We start from the raw sequence: 17,637 nt of genomic DNA, 5'->3' as shown, positions 1-17,637 counted from the left end.
AAAATTACGTCACCATAATATATAATTATTACCGTCAGAGGGTGGGGACTATCCTGGATATACGTAATTGTTACGTAGGGTTTGTAAAATAGATTAGCTGCATTAAAAGGTAAGTCTTTCTTTATATTTTGAAATCTTAATAATCAATTCGGTCATAAACTTAATTAGTAAATTTGATAATTTATAATAATTAATCGTGCATTCATTAACGAATGTGTTGAATTCTTACAAGATGTCCGGAGATCAGAAGACCGTGATTAAAGGAGCACCTAGTCAATATGTCAAACTCAATGTCGGAGGTTCTCTTCATTATACCACTATTGGTACTTTGACCAAACACGACAGCATGTTAAGAGCCATGTTCAGTGGAAGATTAGAAGTATTGACTGATTCCGAAGGTAGTGTTTTTCTATTGTTACTTTATACACTTTCACTTCAGTTTAAACAGGTGAAATATTTTAAACAGTTGACATCACAATAATAAAAGTCTAGATTTATTATTACACAAATCTTGTTTTAAAATATTTTTTTCTGATATTAAAGATCAATATCAGAAGAAAATATTATGTTTACTTACATTTGCAAATTGTAATATTTGCTTGTTTGTAGTGTTTACAGGTGTATTTTCGTTTTTTATCCGTTTGTTTGTTTATTTTTATTAATCTAGTAACAAATTCAATTTGTTGTATCGATATAATCTAACAAAAGAATCCGTGTGGAGTAGTTATGTTCTTATAATCTTTAATAAAACAAGCTTTGGTTTATGTAATAGGATTATTTATTTCTGCCATTTTATGGGATACGAGATATGAATAAATGATTATTAAAAACATATTTTAATGGAAAAAAAATTATACAAAATTGCTGCTAGAACAATTGCAATTTTCTATGAAGTGAAATTTGGCTTTTGAAGAATTTGTCAAGACCCGGAGACTTTCTGATGGGGATGTATTCTAGTTGTTGTCTCTTTCTTTGAGCTTCTTTTGTGTCTATGTCACAAGCTGGTTTCTGATTAGTTAAACATTTGTTTATGTCTTCAGAGATTGTTGCTTCTTCCCAAATGTGATTCTGGATGACTTATTCTCAAATATGGCCTTCCAGAGACTAGCAGATAGTTGTCTTTTGACATGTTTTGTGTTTTACAAATATATTGGAGAACATACTCCATCTTGGAAAAAAGTATTTTGAAATAGAGATAATACTTTTGATCATCATCTGTTTTTCTTTTTAAAGTGGTCACTTTATTTTAAATTTGTTTTGTGATTTACATCACTTAATAAACCATTCATTGGATGTGTTGTTAACCCTACTTATCAAGCCATTCATCTCAAATTATTTTCAAAATATTGCCATCTAATTTTTTTAAAATTAAATACAGACTTTTCTAACTCTGTTGTTAAAGTTTCCATTTAGTGAAAAGAGTTACTTTAAAGTTTTTACAGACTCTAATGTCAAAATGTCTATAGAACAAAAACATGTCTGTCAAAACCATATGTTTTGTTAGAATCTCATGTGCTCTATAAATTTGCACTATACATTTTTGAAAATTGTAAAATTTTATTTGTTGAAGTTCTGTATTGTTATGCACACATAATCTGAACATGTATAATCAACATAGAATTGTGATGTCAACAGCAAAGATGAGATCATTAAAAGTGACCAGATTCACTTTTGCCTCTGAAAGAAATGTGATATAAGTGACCAGAATAAGGTCCTTTTGTGTGTTTAAGAAAATATTCACTATGTTTCCAAAAGTTATTGTTATATATATAATTTGTTTCTGGTAGTCTGCTAATGCATTATCTACTGTCTACAAACTTACATTTGCAATATCAAGTTTATATTTCTGAAGACCATTCAGATCAATCTGTGGTTCTAAATATTTTGTTGAGTTAGTGGCCTGTAAATAATTTTTGATGAACACACACAAATCAGTGTTGCATCAAAATCCCCTTATATGTTACATAGAAATTATAAAGCTGCAGATTAGTGTATGGTAAAGTTATTATTTAATCCAAATTTATGTAATGTAATGGACTTCAAGTTTTCAAAATGACTGAAATAATTTTATTTATTACAATTAGTGTAATAAATTAGATATTCTTTATTTTTATGTGTACTTTGTAGTTCTGAATTGTCTTTTTTAAAATAAAGAAAACAGAGAAAATTTGGGTTAATTTTCTTCATTGCATACAAACCTAAAATTTTTGAAATGCTATCATAATAGTAGCATAATAAGGATATTGCTTAAGACTGTTGTTTAGTTTAATAATCAACAATCAGTATGCACATGTTAATATAATGTACTTATTAATTATTCAAATAGTTTCAATTTTTGAGTTAACCCTCCTTTGGATACATCTGGATTCATATGTCTACATTTTCAGAAAATAGAATTGTTATGTAACAAACAAAAATACAAGAAAAAATTTTCTGTCATATTTTCTGCAAGTGGAAACTATACTTAGCAGAAAATATAAAATTTTATAATACCTCTCAGTATATTTTCTTTTTAGTTGTCTCTTTATATGTTATATATATACAGTAGAAGTAGAAATACAAATTTGTAAAATTTATATATGAAGCATGCAATGCCATAAGGTTGTAAATGCCAAAAAGGAAACTTTTCAGGAGAGATAAAAAAACGTTTTTTCTAATGAATGAATTCAGTTCAATTTTACAATAAAATGGTAAAAAACTCATTGGATTACAAACTCTCTGGAATATCAAAATGATGTAAATATAAGCTGCAATGTTTTACATGTCAAAAGTCATGTGACTTGCACCCTGGCACTTTAAATGTTATATTTTCACATAAATTCATCTTTAAAATACAATCACTTGCACTGCCAATATTGCCACAATATTTTTTTTGTGGCAGAAAACATTGCATTTAGAATTCAATTCTTCAATAAAACGTATTTAGAAAAAAAATAGCATTATAATGTTATGGCATTGCACGCTTCATATATAATTAACATTTTTCTTTTGTTTTTAGTTATTTCTTACTGTTTAATGTTAAATGTAGTTTGACGTTGTATGGTAAGTGATATTCTAGTTATATTTGAAAGATTGTTCCATAATTGAAAGACTAGGGACTGTATTCTGGTCCTCATCTCTCACAAGTTGGTCACTGATTGGCTAATTATTTGTTTGTCTTGAGAGATCTTCAAATTTCTCCAAACGCAATTCTCACAACTTTTTCTCTCAAAGATTCTCTCATTTCTCGGAGATGAGCAGATAGTTGCCTTTCAACCTGTCTTTCGTCTTTTGCCTTGATTTTGTTATATTCAATATGATAACTGGATGCTACTCACACTGTACAATCATATTAGAGAATGTTCTCTATCTCCAGAAAGAATATTTTGAGAGAGAAAATGCTTCTGATTTTTTCCAGTGCTTACTCAGAAATGCCACTGATTCCATTTTTTTTTTTTTTTAATTATCCTACATCAATTACTGAACTATTGAATATGATGTTAATCTTACTTAGATAGTTAAAGAGAAATTAGATGGTAATATTTCAAAAAATATCTAAGTACACGCACTTTTCTAACTTAGGTTATTAAAATTTTTATTTATTAAGAGACAAATTGACATTACAATCTGTAAAAATGATATAAAACAATAAACAACTTTGTCAAAATTAATAATCTTTCTAAAAAACCTATAACCGGGGTGAAATATGTTCAATTGCTTACACTAACGTTTTCAGATCCCACTGGGTCCTTCATCAGGCTATGTTCTATTTGCAACGATCTCTTAGAATGTCAGTTGTCTTTGGAACGAAATTTCAAATATCGTATTTCAAGTTCCATTGGGAATCACGTGTCTTTGAAACTCCAGTCGCTATGTAATGATCGTCTACTTGTATGATGGATTATGTAATTTTTATGAATAAATCTGTTTGAGCATTTCAGAAGTTGGAGAAAATGCATGTTGTTATTCCTTAATTTATCAAAATTTGTCAAAATTTTTCAAATTTGACAAATTTGTCAAATTTTCGTAATTTGTCAAAATTATAGATCACATAGCAAGGAAAGCATGCTTTCCTTGCTGTGTGATCTATAATTACGTAGTCTGCAATTTTGGAAATTTTACAATTTTATTGGTTAAAATTCTATACCATGTTGTGGGTGCAGATAACCTGAACATGTATAATCAACCTAGTAGAATTATGACATCGTCAACGAAGATGAGATCATTAAAAGTGACCAGAATCACCATTGTCTCTGAGAGACAAAATTCATCTCTCATTTTGACATCATTCATCTTTGAAAAAAAAGAGATGAGAGATAAGTGACCCAAATACGGTCCCTGATGGCCTTTTGAAAAGGGCGAAAAATGTTATCTAGAGTTTAAAGTGTTCGTTAGAATTATTAAATTTGCTTATTTATGTAAGGTTATCAGATGTGTTCATCAATGTTAATCAGTTTATTCAGTAAACCTTGTAATTAACCCTTCTTTGTCCTTATATATGATTCAAGAATCAAATATGTAGCAATATAGTCGACCCCCCCCTTACAACACAAGTTCATATAGTTCAGATTCCTATATGACGGCGAAAAAATTGCGACAGTATTCATACAAACACGCTAAAAAAACTCACAATTCAGTAAAACGTCATTGCCAACTCGTGTTGTGACAGAATTGGTCAAATCTAGACCAATAGCGGATATTGTACAAACCGTTGAGTTTAAACAAGCAGCGGACCTACCAAAAACCATTTATTATTTAACGTCTCCAATAATGTCAAATAATGTCTCCAAAGTTCAGTGAATTTTTCGCAAAAAAAAAATAATTTATCAGGAAGCATGCGAGCGTCATTTGATGACAAGCTCCACGACGAAAACAAGCTTAAGCAATGGCGTCGTTGAACGGTGCACACTCTAAGTAATTCTACAATTTATTGTTTATAGCATAGTTTATATGGATTATTCCCAAAAAATTATATGTATTTTGGAAATGTTGAGTCAAATTAGTCTAGAATTGATTAATTTTATGGAAGAAAACCTTTCAAACAGCCGTAGTCTATAAACTGCATACGTGCTGGACTGTGATTGGCTCATATATTCAAGGACTCTTAGAACATCAATTTCATAAAGAACGGAATGTATCTACCGTGTTATAGGGGTCAGCTGTATAAGTGTTAACTTTCTCAGCTGCAGAATTCAAAGTATCATAAATGAAATTTTCTCTTCAAAGTTTTTTAATCACAATTGACCCTTGTTTTTACCTTTCCTTGAACTGAGTTGAAAATTGCCAATTCATCATCCCAGAAAAAGGAGGAGTGAGGAAAAGACAAGACTTTGTACTTATATCAAATTATGGCTCAACTGATAAACTAGCAATTTAATATGTAATAGTTAGAAATCTGCTTTGTTTGTGATTTTAATTTTGATGAATATAAGATGGTTTCATGCTATGTTTGGTATGAGTTGATGTGATTGCCGAGCAGTGCACTGGTGTGTGAATCAGTTATTTTCAACATTCCTTAGAGAAAGGAGTTATGATATGTGGATTTGGATGAGAAATCATAACATTCAATAACTATTTCTTAACAACAAGCATTTTAATTTTGTTCAAGAAAAGATATATACAGTCGACCCTCCCCTATAACACTGTTGATTATTCCATTTTATATGAATTCCATGTTGTACGAGTCACTTAGATTTTACGAATACGTGAGCCGTTCACAGCCCGGCATCTAAGTGATCTCGTGTAAATCTAAGTGACTCGTACAACATGGAATTCATATAAAATGGAATAATCAACAGTGTTATAGCGGGGCCGACTGTATTATCTTGTGTAACATTCTAGTATGCACATATTTTCACTTATTTACTTGACAAAGTTACAGAGAAAGTTATAATTGAATACTATCTTGAAAGTAATATATCATTGGATCTTCACAACTCAGCATCTTTTGCTATAAATTTGTACAATTGACAGAGAAAGAATAAGGCTCTAATGTTTGTTTTTATTATTATTTCGAATGACTAAGACAAAACCTTTCTCACTTATTTCTAGCTGTTTACACACTGAGTACAAACATAATGATAAGGTTTAGATGATACTGGGGGGCATTAATTAACGCCCTCAGTATCATCTAAACACTGTTTCTCAACCCCTAATGAATCATTGCCCCCTTCAATAAAACCGTTACGTGCAAATAAACCTTCACTACAAAATTCCGATGCCAAGGGACAAGGCTAATGCCAAATTCATACTGCATTGAATAGACTAGTGACCAGTATAATGTTATTTGTTTAATTATTGTATGATATAACAAATAAAATATCTAATTATATATAATGTAATGTTTTACTATATTGCCCAGAAAATTATTTTTTGCTCCAAAATATAAATTGTTGCTAATCGCCCCCTGAACATGGAAAAATGCCCACATGGGGGCGATATTGCCCTGTTGAGAAACACTGATCTAAACCTTATCATCAACGATGACATCACTGGTAAGACAAAACCTATGTAAACACTGACACCATTTGAATGTCTACCAACCGATGTTCTAACAGACCACAATGTACCTGAAGAAGGCTGAAAATGTTTGTACTCAGTGTGTAAACGGCTAGAAACAGGTGAAAGATTTTGTCTTAGTCATTTTAAATAGTTCTAGCTCCAAAAGTATTATTATTTCATTGAATGATTAAATAAATGATAAAAATAAAAGAAATATATAATTCATAAGCTTAATGTTGGCTAATGTAGAATGCTTTTTTAAAAAGTCATATCCATAGAATGTTTATCTTTTTAAATGGTTGATAAATGGAACAACTTGTAACTTGAAGAGGCTACTAAAGGTGACTGAAAACATTTGTATTTCTAAATAAAGATGCTGGAATAAGTACGAAAGGTGTCATTGTGTGCATATATTTTATTATTCAGTAGAATGTCAGTTGTATGAATGATGCATGATAAGTGAAAATGGCAACTACCATGTTAAAGTGTACAGTACTGCTGATTCAAATAAATGCCTGCTTGTTTAAAATTTTATAGATATTAAAGGCTTATGGAGTCCTAGATCTTCAGCTGTGGAGTCCACTTTGGGAAATATAGTCTGAAAAATATAGACTATTTCTTTTAGGAGATATTTCTATAATTACAAAAAATATAAAACTACAAAATACTTTATATAAAAATTGTAAAACCATTTGATTTACAAATTTTATATAAAGTATTCAAATTTTTAATTTCCTTCAAATCCTTTAAATTTCAAAATGAGCAAATATTTTCTCTTTGACAATAGTTATCAATAGCTTTGCTATCTGTCTGTGTAATTTTAACCTTCTGTTATCTGTGCTCTTAATAACATCTAAGTACAGAGCACATATGTTTATGGTTTTCATCAAATAACTCAATGGTGGATGTTTTTATATTTTTAATAAAATAGGCTGTCAGATTCCTAGCAGTTCTATAAACATGGCACAAGTAACTTTCAGTTACCCAAGCCATGTTTTATTATTGTAGAAAATCTGACTATTCAATATACAGTAATAGTAAACTGTATTATATGATTTTATCTATAGTTTGATATTAACTCCTGATCTAGTAGTTTTTTAATTTAAAAAATTTCGGAGAATTATTTTTTTTATGGTATACTGTTCAAACATTTATAAATGATTTTTCTATTTATTAATTTAAAATTATTTCTATTCTGAAGCTGTTTCCTTTCCTGGAAATTTAATTTAAATTTAATAGTTTTTCATGATTAAGTTAAAATATTTTTATTTTTCTCTTTCTTGGTAATAATGAGATTTTTTATATTTTAGGATGGATTTTGATTGATCGTTGTGGTAAGCATTTTGGAACAATTCTGAATTTTTTGCGAGATGGCTCTGTTTCTCTTCCCGAATCAACTCGTGAAGTTGCAGAATTATTAGCTGAAGCAAAGTATTATTTGATTCAAGAGCTCATAGAAAGTTGTGAGTCAGCTCTGAGAAAACATGATATGGAAGCAGTACCAATATGTCGTGTGCCATTAATAACATCATCAAAGGAGGAACAAAATCTTATTAGTGTGTCAACAAAGGTTTGCAAATTTTAATTCTAAAATAAGTATTTAATATTTTCTATTGCTATTGCAAAGTTTTTAAGAGCATATTAAGTTTAATAATCTGAACATTTGTAATTGATTGACTTAATTTAAATCAAGTACATACTCAATTAAGATTTTTGAGCTTACCATTTCGATAGTAGTATGACTATTGTTACACACTAATTAATTATGCTAAAACTGTAAAATTATGTATTAGATGAGTTATAGGCAGGTCTCCAAGTGATCAAGTCACTGTGTGCATATTTTTCATAGATTATTATATAACATATGTTGATAATGATAAATTATTTTTAATACAGCTAATTTCTCTATGGAAGTTACATGCCACCACTTTCTGTGAAAATGTGGAATACTGCAAAAATCCATCTATTGCTCAAATAGTTTGATATTTTCTGCATATGCCTAGACACTAGTGATATTTTAGAAGTACAGTCAAATAACAGGTTAATTACATACATACAGTTCAGTTCAGTTCAGTTATTTTTATTGTAAAATACCAAAAGGTACATTCCCGGTACCGTAGGTACACAACCGGGTAAGATCGCGACAATGGATTAGCATTCAGTGTGACATACAGATTACAGTCAGATATGGTTACAATTACAAATGCAATAATACATCATGTAAAGCTACGAAATTTAGAGTTAGGTGATTACATCTGTTAGATTTCAATTATAATACAAGGTTAAGAAAAAAAANTAAGTAATTTAGAATATTTTTGAAGAAAAGAAGCAACATGGAATGGGATTTGAATCCACAACTCCCACTTACCGTATGGATGTGTTGCCAGATATGCTGTCCAAAAATTATTTAATAAAATATATTATTATGATTATTAAATTTAATAAGAGATAGTGCCTAATGCCTATCTCTAGTACCAAATTACTTAAATAAATTATTAATAGTAGAAGAAAAATAACTTAATATGTGTGGCAATCATTTGGTTCTGATTAACTAATTAATCAGAGCCAAATGATACATAACAAATTATTAGCAGATACAACTTAGAATTTTATAATTTTAACATTGAAAGTTAGAAAAGACCTGGCATTGTAATATTAAGACAATTTTTTGACTTGGAGTTCTATATATGAAGTTTATTATGTGACATAGTAGTTTTTACTCAGCATCCCCACATTAAATAGCCAGGAAGCACCACTGCTGTACACATATAAACTTTTTTTTTGTTAATGTGTTGTACTGTATATTAAAAATATTTTAAGTAATAAGTGACGTTTTTCGGACCATGTTCTCAAAATGCAGTGTCAAGATTTTATTACATAGTTAAGAACAAAATATGCATCAAAATATTCACCAAACACATGCAATGCTTAAATGCACAAGATCATGAGCCTAGTTATTGAGATGATGATCACTGTGAGACTGATGATGCACATACTCCACTATCACTTCAGGATATCTATCCTGAAGTGATAGTGATATTGAGCAGTAGCAATCAAACTTTTAGTATGATAAATTTTGTATCTGCCACTGTAAATACAGATCCTTCAAAAATGGAGACCCAATTGTAACGTTAAATTTAGTTGCAATAATTTAAAATTATGTATAATATGAATCGTCATTTAATTAATGTTTTGTAATTTCAGCCAGTAGTTAAGTTGTTAATAAATCGTCATAACAACAAATATTCGTACACAAGGTGAGTTCCTTGTCTCTATTTTTATTACTTTCTTAAACTTATCCAAACATAATTCAATTTTATTTGCATTGATTTTAATTTTATTTTTTGGGGATGGAAAAAATAAAAACAAGAAATTGTTTCATAAAGACTGATTCTAATCTATTTGGTTACTTATGCAATCTCCAACAGACCATAAAAAATTAATGCCTTTTTTTCTACGGGAAAATTCTCCAAAATGGAAGCAGATAGGACCAAACAAGGTTTTTTTTCTTTACAATCTTGTTTAATTTTCTATTAATAATTTTCCAAATTTAGAATTTGAAAAATCTTATTTGTTAATTTTTTACTATTTTTTAAAAATTTTTAGGTTAAAAAATTAATGAATTTGATTTTAAAAATTGTGGTCCTTACATTAATAGAAAAATTAAACAGGATTGTAGCAAAAAAACCTTGTTTGGTTCTATCTGCTCCTGTTTTTGAGGATTTTCTCATGAAAATACATTAAAGGGTTATGATCAGCCTTAAAGTAAACATTTTTCTGTAAATTGTATGTGCAGGGTGTTCCAAAAAGTATACACACTTTAACAGCTGATAGCCCAATTGATGTTTTTGTATTTCTAGGTTAAACCCATTAGAATTAATAATGGAAGTAAGACAGCTTTGAACAAAGGAAATTCATTCTAAAATGTTACTGGAAGTGTGAAAATGCAGTTGAAGTGCAAAGACAAGTTTAGTAGGGAGTTTCAAACAGATCCACCAATGTGACTTACCATCACTTGTATTAGAGATAAGTTTGAAGCCAATGGAATTGTTCAGAATGTCCATGAGAAATATTCCAGAAGACCACAGACAAGCCGCATAAAGGAAGAAAGAGTACTGGAAATGTATCACCAAACTCGCCACACTGATTTTCTTGAACTCCAAGAAAATCAGTGTGGCGAGCAAGTTATGAGTTAGGTATCTCAAAAACATCTATCCAACGCATTTTGAAACACTGTTAATGGAAAAGTTACATTCCAAGATATCTTCATTAATAGTGTGGACTAGATCCAGATCATAGAGTATTGCGAGTGGTTTGAAACTCCCTCCTAAACTGTCTTTGCACTTCAACTGCATTTTCACAATTCCAGTAGCATTTTAGAATGAATTTCCTTTGTTCAAAGCTTAGTCTGACTTCCATTATTAATTCTAATGGGTTTAACCTGGAAATAATTTTTTTTTTCTTTGAGCTATCAGCTATTAAAATGTGTGTATTTTTTTGGGACACTCTGTATTAGGCAAAATAGAAATATTTAGTAAAACTACTTTATTAATTTTCACAGGACTGAGCAAAACAGAAATCATTTTCACTTTTGATTTAAGTACAGTGAAAATAATGAGAAGTGTAATAATAAAATGTGTAATTTAACTTAAATTAATTTTTTTTCAAAATTTATTATTGATTTTCCATATCAAAGATTATTTTATTTTTAAGAGGTTAGCGTTAAATCGCAACCTTTAATAAAGTTATCTTTCCATAGTACATCGGACGATAATCTTCTGAAGAATTTGGAATTATTCGATAAATTATCGCTCAGATTTAGTGGTCGAGTATTGTTTATTAAAGACGTCATCGGAAGCAACGAAATCTGCTGTTGGTCGTTCTACGGTCACGGCAGAAAAGTCGCAGAAGTCTGTTGTACGTCCATCGTCTACGCCACCGACAAAAAACATACTAAAGTAAGAATTCGTTTTCGTTGTTTTCAAATTGTAAACAATTAAAAAACGGTGCTCCCCCTCGAACTTCGATGGCTATACAACGACAGTTAAAATAATTAAACGCACTTTATTCGATCAGGTGGAGTTTCCCGAAGCAAGAATATACGAAGAAACTCTAAATATTCTTTTGTACGAAAATCGGACCGGTCCCGACATGGAACTAATGCAGGCCACCAGCACGAGATGCGCGGTTAGCATTTCTACGACAACGTACACCAGCGATGACGAAGAGGATCGAAGGACGCCCGGAACCAGTACTCGAGAGGGAAGAGAAGCCTCTCATTTGGGACGGATCAGAAGCACCAAGCAGACTAATTGATCCCTTTGCCCCCTGTCCGTTACTGTGATTTCGTATTGCTCAAGAAAGTTTCCTCTCGGAATGCGGAAACTCTTTAAATTGTACACAACGCATTTGACCAAAGAAGAGAAGTTCGTCCGTATCTGTAAATAATTTTATCCTTTAGCTTGACAAATAATTCTTTCGAACAAAAATGTTCCGCCGGTGATTCGTGTTCGTCGTATTTCCGTGGTAAAATTATTCCGTGATGAATTTTGTGCTAAAAATTAACACCCATTAAATTATTTGTTTCTAAATGTAAAGTGTAAAAAAAAAATTGTATAAAACAAAATCGTGTGCAATGATAATTTTAAATGTGCAGTGATTTGTGAAATAAACGAAAAGCTGTTGCTTGTGAAAATTTACATATCGAAAAATCTTTGTTACGTTCCTATTTCGTACGAATTGGGAGTTTTATCTGATCAATACAATGGAAAGTGTGACATCGCTCTTTCCTTTACGCGTTACAATTTTTATAGATAAGCGAAAGTTCTCGGATAATTATGAATTTTATGGAATGGTAATTTGACCAATTTTCTGAAATTTACGTGAAAAACCAGAATTCAGAAAACTTCTAAAATTTATTTAAAAAAATTTTTAATCAGATGATATGATGAAAACAAATTAATTTTGTCTGATGTTTTTCATTTGGACAAAATTAAACTCATTTTAAGTTTTTTACAGCTGTGTGTCGAAATCGCGTGTAAAGTTTTGATAAATTACATCAAATGTTTCCTAATGAAACGCAGATCTTAAATTTCAGTCTACCTGATTTATTTGAATCTTACATGCTGTTTCGTTTACATCACTATTCTGAACAGATATGCACAAAGTTCTTTTTGTAGATATTTGAAATTCCACATCACAATAAATTGAAGTTGTCGAACATTTCGAACTTCTTTTGGAAAATGGTCTCGCGAATTCACAAAGAATGTTTTGTTTTTATTAATAAAATGAGCCGGGACTAAAAAGGAAATTCTATAATAGTAATTTAATGAAAAATAACTTTTCGACATACGCGTCGTATTTGCATAATTAACAAGAATTTCCAAATTATTAACCAGAACAGAAAGAGCCTTTAACTTGGTCCAGAGTTTTATCGGCACCCTTTAAGGACTAAATATCGGACTTGTGTATTACAGTAAAACTTATCAGTCTATAAAACAATTTATAGTGCCTATCAGAGTAAAAAACGTACGCGTAGAACGTACACTGTAGGGTGTAGGGGTAGTGAAAATATTCAGAGGGGGACCTCATAATTGAATTGCACCTAGGGCCTCAAGTGGTAAATCCGCCACTGTCGACAGCGCAAGAATCAGTTGTCATCCTTTGGTAATTCTTGTAATATAAAACTTTAAATAATGGATGGCAATGAGAACCATATTGTGTTGCCGGATGTCGAACTGGACGTTTTGTGCTGTGAAATATTTCACAAAACGGAATGGTAATGATTGGTCCGATGCTATATTTGTTTCGGGCGGAGTTACCGGCTGTAGTACAGCCAGCAATGAAAATCTCACATAATACATTTGTACAGTACGTTTTGTCTTCATGATTAGGCAATTGGTTTATTTGTTTTCCTAAATTTACAGTACTGCATACTTCAACACATTTAAAAGACATTTCTTTTGGAAAGTCCAAAGACGTTGATATGGTACTTTTATTATTGTTCACTACACTGACTGGAGGCAATGTTCTTTATACAAAGTATTGTTAAGACGAACTAACCTTTTGTTCGTTATGTTGGAGACACTGAAGCCGTGAGCGCGAATAGGGACCACTCCGAAATGCATTGTTAAATAGGCGAAATAAAGACAACTGTTTTAATCTCGATCTCTGTTAATTATCCGTAATTAAGAAAGACGTGATAGATATTACTAGTCTGACAATTGGAAAAAGAAAACTCCACTTATAACTTTTTATACGATCTCTAGCCTGACTCCGCCAAGTGAACTACGGTCCTTCTCCCAAAGGCTTTTTACATTTCTAACCTTTCAAGTTGTTTCGGCCGAGGTACTATTTTTCATTTCTAAGCAGTGAAATATAATTCTCTATAAGACGACAGTAACGATTTCATGTCACGTTATAACTTTAAAGCTCGTTTTTCATTAGGATCATACTTGACAAATTTTGTGTAAAAATCGTTCGTGTAAAAACAGAATTAGAATAGAATAAAAACATTATTTTTTTGTATGTCGTTGTCTGTGGTCTTAGATTAGATTTATACATAGCTAAATAAGGACCTCTTGTTTTTAAATCTATTATTTGACGGAAATGGAATGATATTTTGTTATAGCTTAGGATTACGTGTTTGAATCTCATCCTTACTGAAATCAAAGTTGGCAAACTTTTATAGATGCGCCTGCCAAAATAAGCACGTTTAACTCTAAAGCTTCTACATAACATAACATTGATTATATTTAACAATCTGTTACTAATTTAGGTAATATTTCATGGTATTTGTATTTTCTTTGTTACTTAAAAATTTGATTGATTTCCGAATCAGTTCAGTTGGCATCTTAGAATTGGAAAAGACGTTATTCAATTTCAATTGTAAATATATCACAAAAACCAGTTCAATTAATTTGCAAATTTATTACTCTACAAATCAAATCTAGTTTACTAGATCAAATGTTATAGCATGTATTTGATGGTAAAATTGAAGAGAATGAATTAAATTAAGTCTTCAAAGATGGAATTTGAAGTTAGCAATAGACTAATTATTTTGAAAATATCACAAAATTAAGAAAAATTTTTATACAATTTGAAATAATAGAAATTAAAATTTTTCTTTTGTTCATATGATATTTGAATGAACAGAATTAACTTTGATTACATGCAACATTAAATTTATAAAAAAAAAACATTTTAATCCTTGAATTGTAACTTAGGGATTATTGTTTGTTGAAGCAGACATAGATAACTGATTTGAAAATACACTTCTATAGATTTGTAAATAAATAAAATTCACAAAAATATACTTCAGAAAAAATTTATTTATTCAAGCATGAGTAGCAAACAGATTCAGAGACAAATTTATAAAATGTTGAAGATGAATCTTAGATCGAAACTTTGCAAACATTTCCTTTTGCATTCTCTTAGTTTGACTGTCAAATGTATTCTAAAACTTACATACACGCACTACATAACTATAGGAACCAGCACTAACTCGTTCCAAGCGAGACACCCATCTTTCCTATGTGTTATATGTATAACCTTTACCCAAGTTCTTTGAAGTCCGGCAATCTGCCAGTCGTGCTACAAATAAGTGGCAATAAAACCGAAAACGAGTCGTGAACAAAATGGTATACATCGAATGGCAATTTCTCACCGAAATAATATAGTGTGTAAGACATATAGTACAGTGCCGACCAACTAAAAACAATTTATGTGCAAGTGTCTAGTGTACAATAAGAAACTGTTTATATGCAAGTGTCTCTACTTGTTATACTTTCAACACCTAGTATAAGAAGGTGACAGCCGGATGTTTGAACGGTTAAGACTTCGATCTACCGCTGTGACATCGATTCGAACTGTTGAAGAACCCAGGGCGGTCTGTCAAGACCCGTTCCATACAGTTCGGCAGCCCACATCGTGGATCTTGAGAAACCAAAAATATGTAGGATTACAACAAAGCGATTATTGATGCGAACGTGTGAAATTCCATTTAATCAATGCAAGATGTGTGATTACCAGAGCCACTTTGGCCGCCAATTTAAAGTCTTTTAATCTTTAAAATTGGCGTTTCCACTTCCCGGGACGAGGACCCAGGGGTTGGATTTGTGGGAAGCGTGTGTTCGGGTTGTTTCATTGTGTCGAATTACACAGAACGAGGCGCTTGACGTGTAAATGCGTGAGTGCGAGAATTCGAGTAAAAGTTAAACGCTGTATATCTTCGTGTACAGTGATGTTATGTCCGTGCGTGTGTGTGTATGTGTGTGATCGAAGAACATCTTCGGCACGTCTATAAACAGAAAACGGTAAATTACGATACGAGAATAAGATGTGTTAAGAAATGAAACGAAAGAGTTCTTACCATCGGAAAATATTCACTTGTGCGATAAATGGCCACTTCTTGGTCCTCTTCGTGGTAAAGTTGGGGAGGGAGATCCTTCTCCCTCCCAAATGTTCCTATAAAACACAAAGGCAGTGAGAAAACGAGAAGTTTATTCATTCATTAACTAAGGTCAAGATTATTACCTTAATTAGACAGCCTTTCTTCCCGAACAGTGTTATGAGAAGAGCGAAGGACCCGACCTAGCCTAGGCTAACCTAACGAACCCTAACCGGAAGCTCAATCCTCATAACAGCTGTTTGGGAAGAAAGGTCGGCCGAATGTCGCGTCCGGTGAAGAAACGTGTCAAGTCCGTGGGTCACGTCCGGGTAAGAGAGGTCACGTCCGTTAAAAAGTGTCATGTCCGGGTGAAAAGTGTCGAATCCGGTAAGAAAGTCGCATCCGGGTGAAGAAGAGGAAATCGAAGAAGATCACCGCCTAGGCCAAGGCAACCGCAGCCGTCCGCAGCAACTAAACCACGGACAGCACGGTCCCTCGACTTCGGGGGCTCTCTCCTCCGACTCCTCCCCGTCCCGACTTCGGCAAGGCGGTGGCGTCGCCGTCGCGGACGAACGGGCAGAACACGACCAAACAGAAAGTGTCAGCTCGGACGAGCTGTCACTTTCGACATCCTCCACAGCAAGGTCTGTGGCCGGATGACCCCCGAAGACCTCGGCCAAGCGCACTGGGCCCTGGGTGTAGCGTCGCATCATCCCGACTCCGGGAGGATGCCACGCCACGCGCACTTGGCCAAGGCCTTCTTCACCCGCTGCCTGTCGCTCCTCGGACGGCACGGAACGACAGACTCGTTCCGCGTCGTCCGAGGAACCCTCTCCCTCCGGCGCCACCGCCTGCCTCCGCCGGAACCGCCTCCAACAACGCAGCAACGTCTTCATCCTGTAAAAAAGAAAATTTGCAATTAGTCCAGTGAAAACAAAAGCTTAAATTAATGCTTAAATTCTTCCGAGTAAAAGCAAGCCGCCTTTTTAAATCTAAAAGATTCGAATCCGACTATCGAACGATGTGCCGAGATGTCTTCTGGGACCGATTCTCCAAGTAATATTAAATCAATTCTTACGTCTAGGGTCAATATGGACTAAGACTTACCTAAAAAATCTTGAATCCTCTCCGCAAAAGTGCACAAACCGCAAAAAAAGCAACGCAATCCAAGAGCAGAACAAAAGCACGTCCGAAAGCAACAAGAAACACAATCGAACTGCGATTCGTCATGCGTGACGTATTTCGAACAAACGTTAAAAACGCGTCAACAATGTTCGAATTTCGTAAAAAAATCAATTTTTTAATTTTTTTAATTAATTAATTTATAATTATTTTTCTTTTTTAAATTATATTAATAATTTAATGAATTAAATAAATATTTATTTATTATTTAATAAATTAAATAATAAATAAATAAATCATCTTCTGCATTTACATGGTGCAGAATGTCGACCGTGGATCTTTTTAAATTCTACGTCTCGAGGCTTGACCATCTCCGAAATTCGTTCGAATAAATATGTTTTTCGTCCATTTTCGACCATGGCATGAAATAAATCAAATTCTTAGGATTCCTCGGTCGCCGCGGGTTTCGCCTATTAATGCAACATTAATATTAAAAATAGCGAAAAACCTTTATAATACGGCCGAACGAAAATTAAGTCCGACACAGAGGATAAACAGACTGAGCTAGGGGGAAACGACCATTCTTTCTCCTTGAATTTCTGACTTTTTAAAGGATCTCTCCCCTAAATTCTTAATGTGATCGCTTA

At 32.4% G+C, this 17,637-nt stretch overlaps 1 protein-coding gene and 1 long non-coding RNA gene across 3 annotated transcripts; one reads left to right on the top strand and one right to left on the bottom strand.

Moving 5' to 3' along the window:
- The first annotated feature begins 41 nt into the window (after positions 1 to 41).
- LOC111622321 (BTB/POZ domain-containing adapter for CUL3-mediated RhoA degradation protein 3-like) lies at positions 42 to 12,191 on the top strand. Its single transcript, XM_023364674.1, has 6 exons — positions 42 to 109; positions 233 to 398; positions 7,791 to 8,050; positions 9,685 to 9,737; positions 11,240 to 11,438; positions 11,557 to 12,191. The coding sequence occupies exons 2-6, from the start codon at positions 233 to 235 to the stop codon at positions 11,794 to 11,796; spliced, it is 918 nt and encodes a 305-aa protein (XP_023220442.1). The 5' UTR covers positions 42 to 109; the 3' UTR covers positions 11,797 to 12,191.
- A 2,829-nt stretch (positions 12,192 to 15,020) lies between these two features.
- Positions 15,021 to 17,132, bottom strand: LOC111622313. Of its 2 annotated transcripts, XR_002756246.1 has the most exons (4): positions 16,976 to 17,130; positions 16,015 to 16,765; positions 15,851 to 15,945; positions 15,022 to 15,778 (listed from the first exon to the last, which is right to left on the bottom strand). It is a non-coding gene; the product is annotated as an uncharacterized LOC111622313 (long non-coding RNA). The 2 variants fall into 2 exon arrangements; XR_002756245.1 differs by having other exon boundaries at positions 15,021 to 15,778; positions 15,851 to 16,765; positions 16,976 to 17,132.
- Positions 17,133 to 17,637: the final 505 nt, after the last annotated feature.

This window comes from Centruroides sculpturatus, unplaced genomic scaffold (assembly GCF_000671375.1).
Source record: "Centruroides sculpturatus isolate CEXI.00-Female unplaced genomic scaffold, Cexi_2.0 scaffold276, whole genome shotgun sequence".
In the NCBI taxonomy this organism is placed as follows: domain Eukaryota; kingdom Metazoa; phylum Arthropoda; class Arachnida; order Scorpiones; family Buthidae; genus Centruroides; species Centruroides sculpturatus.
This window is presented reverse-complemented; position numbering and strand designations above follow the sequence as displayed.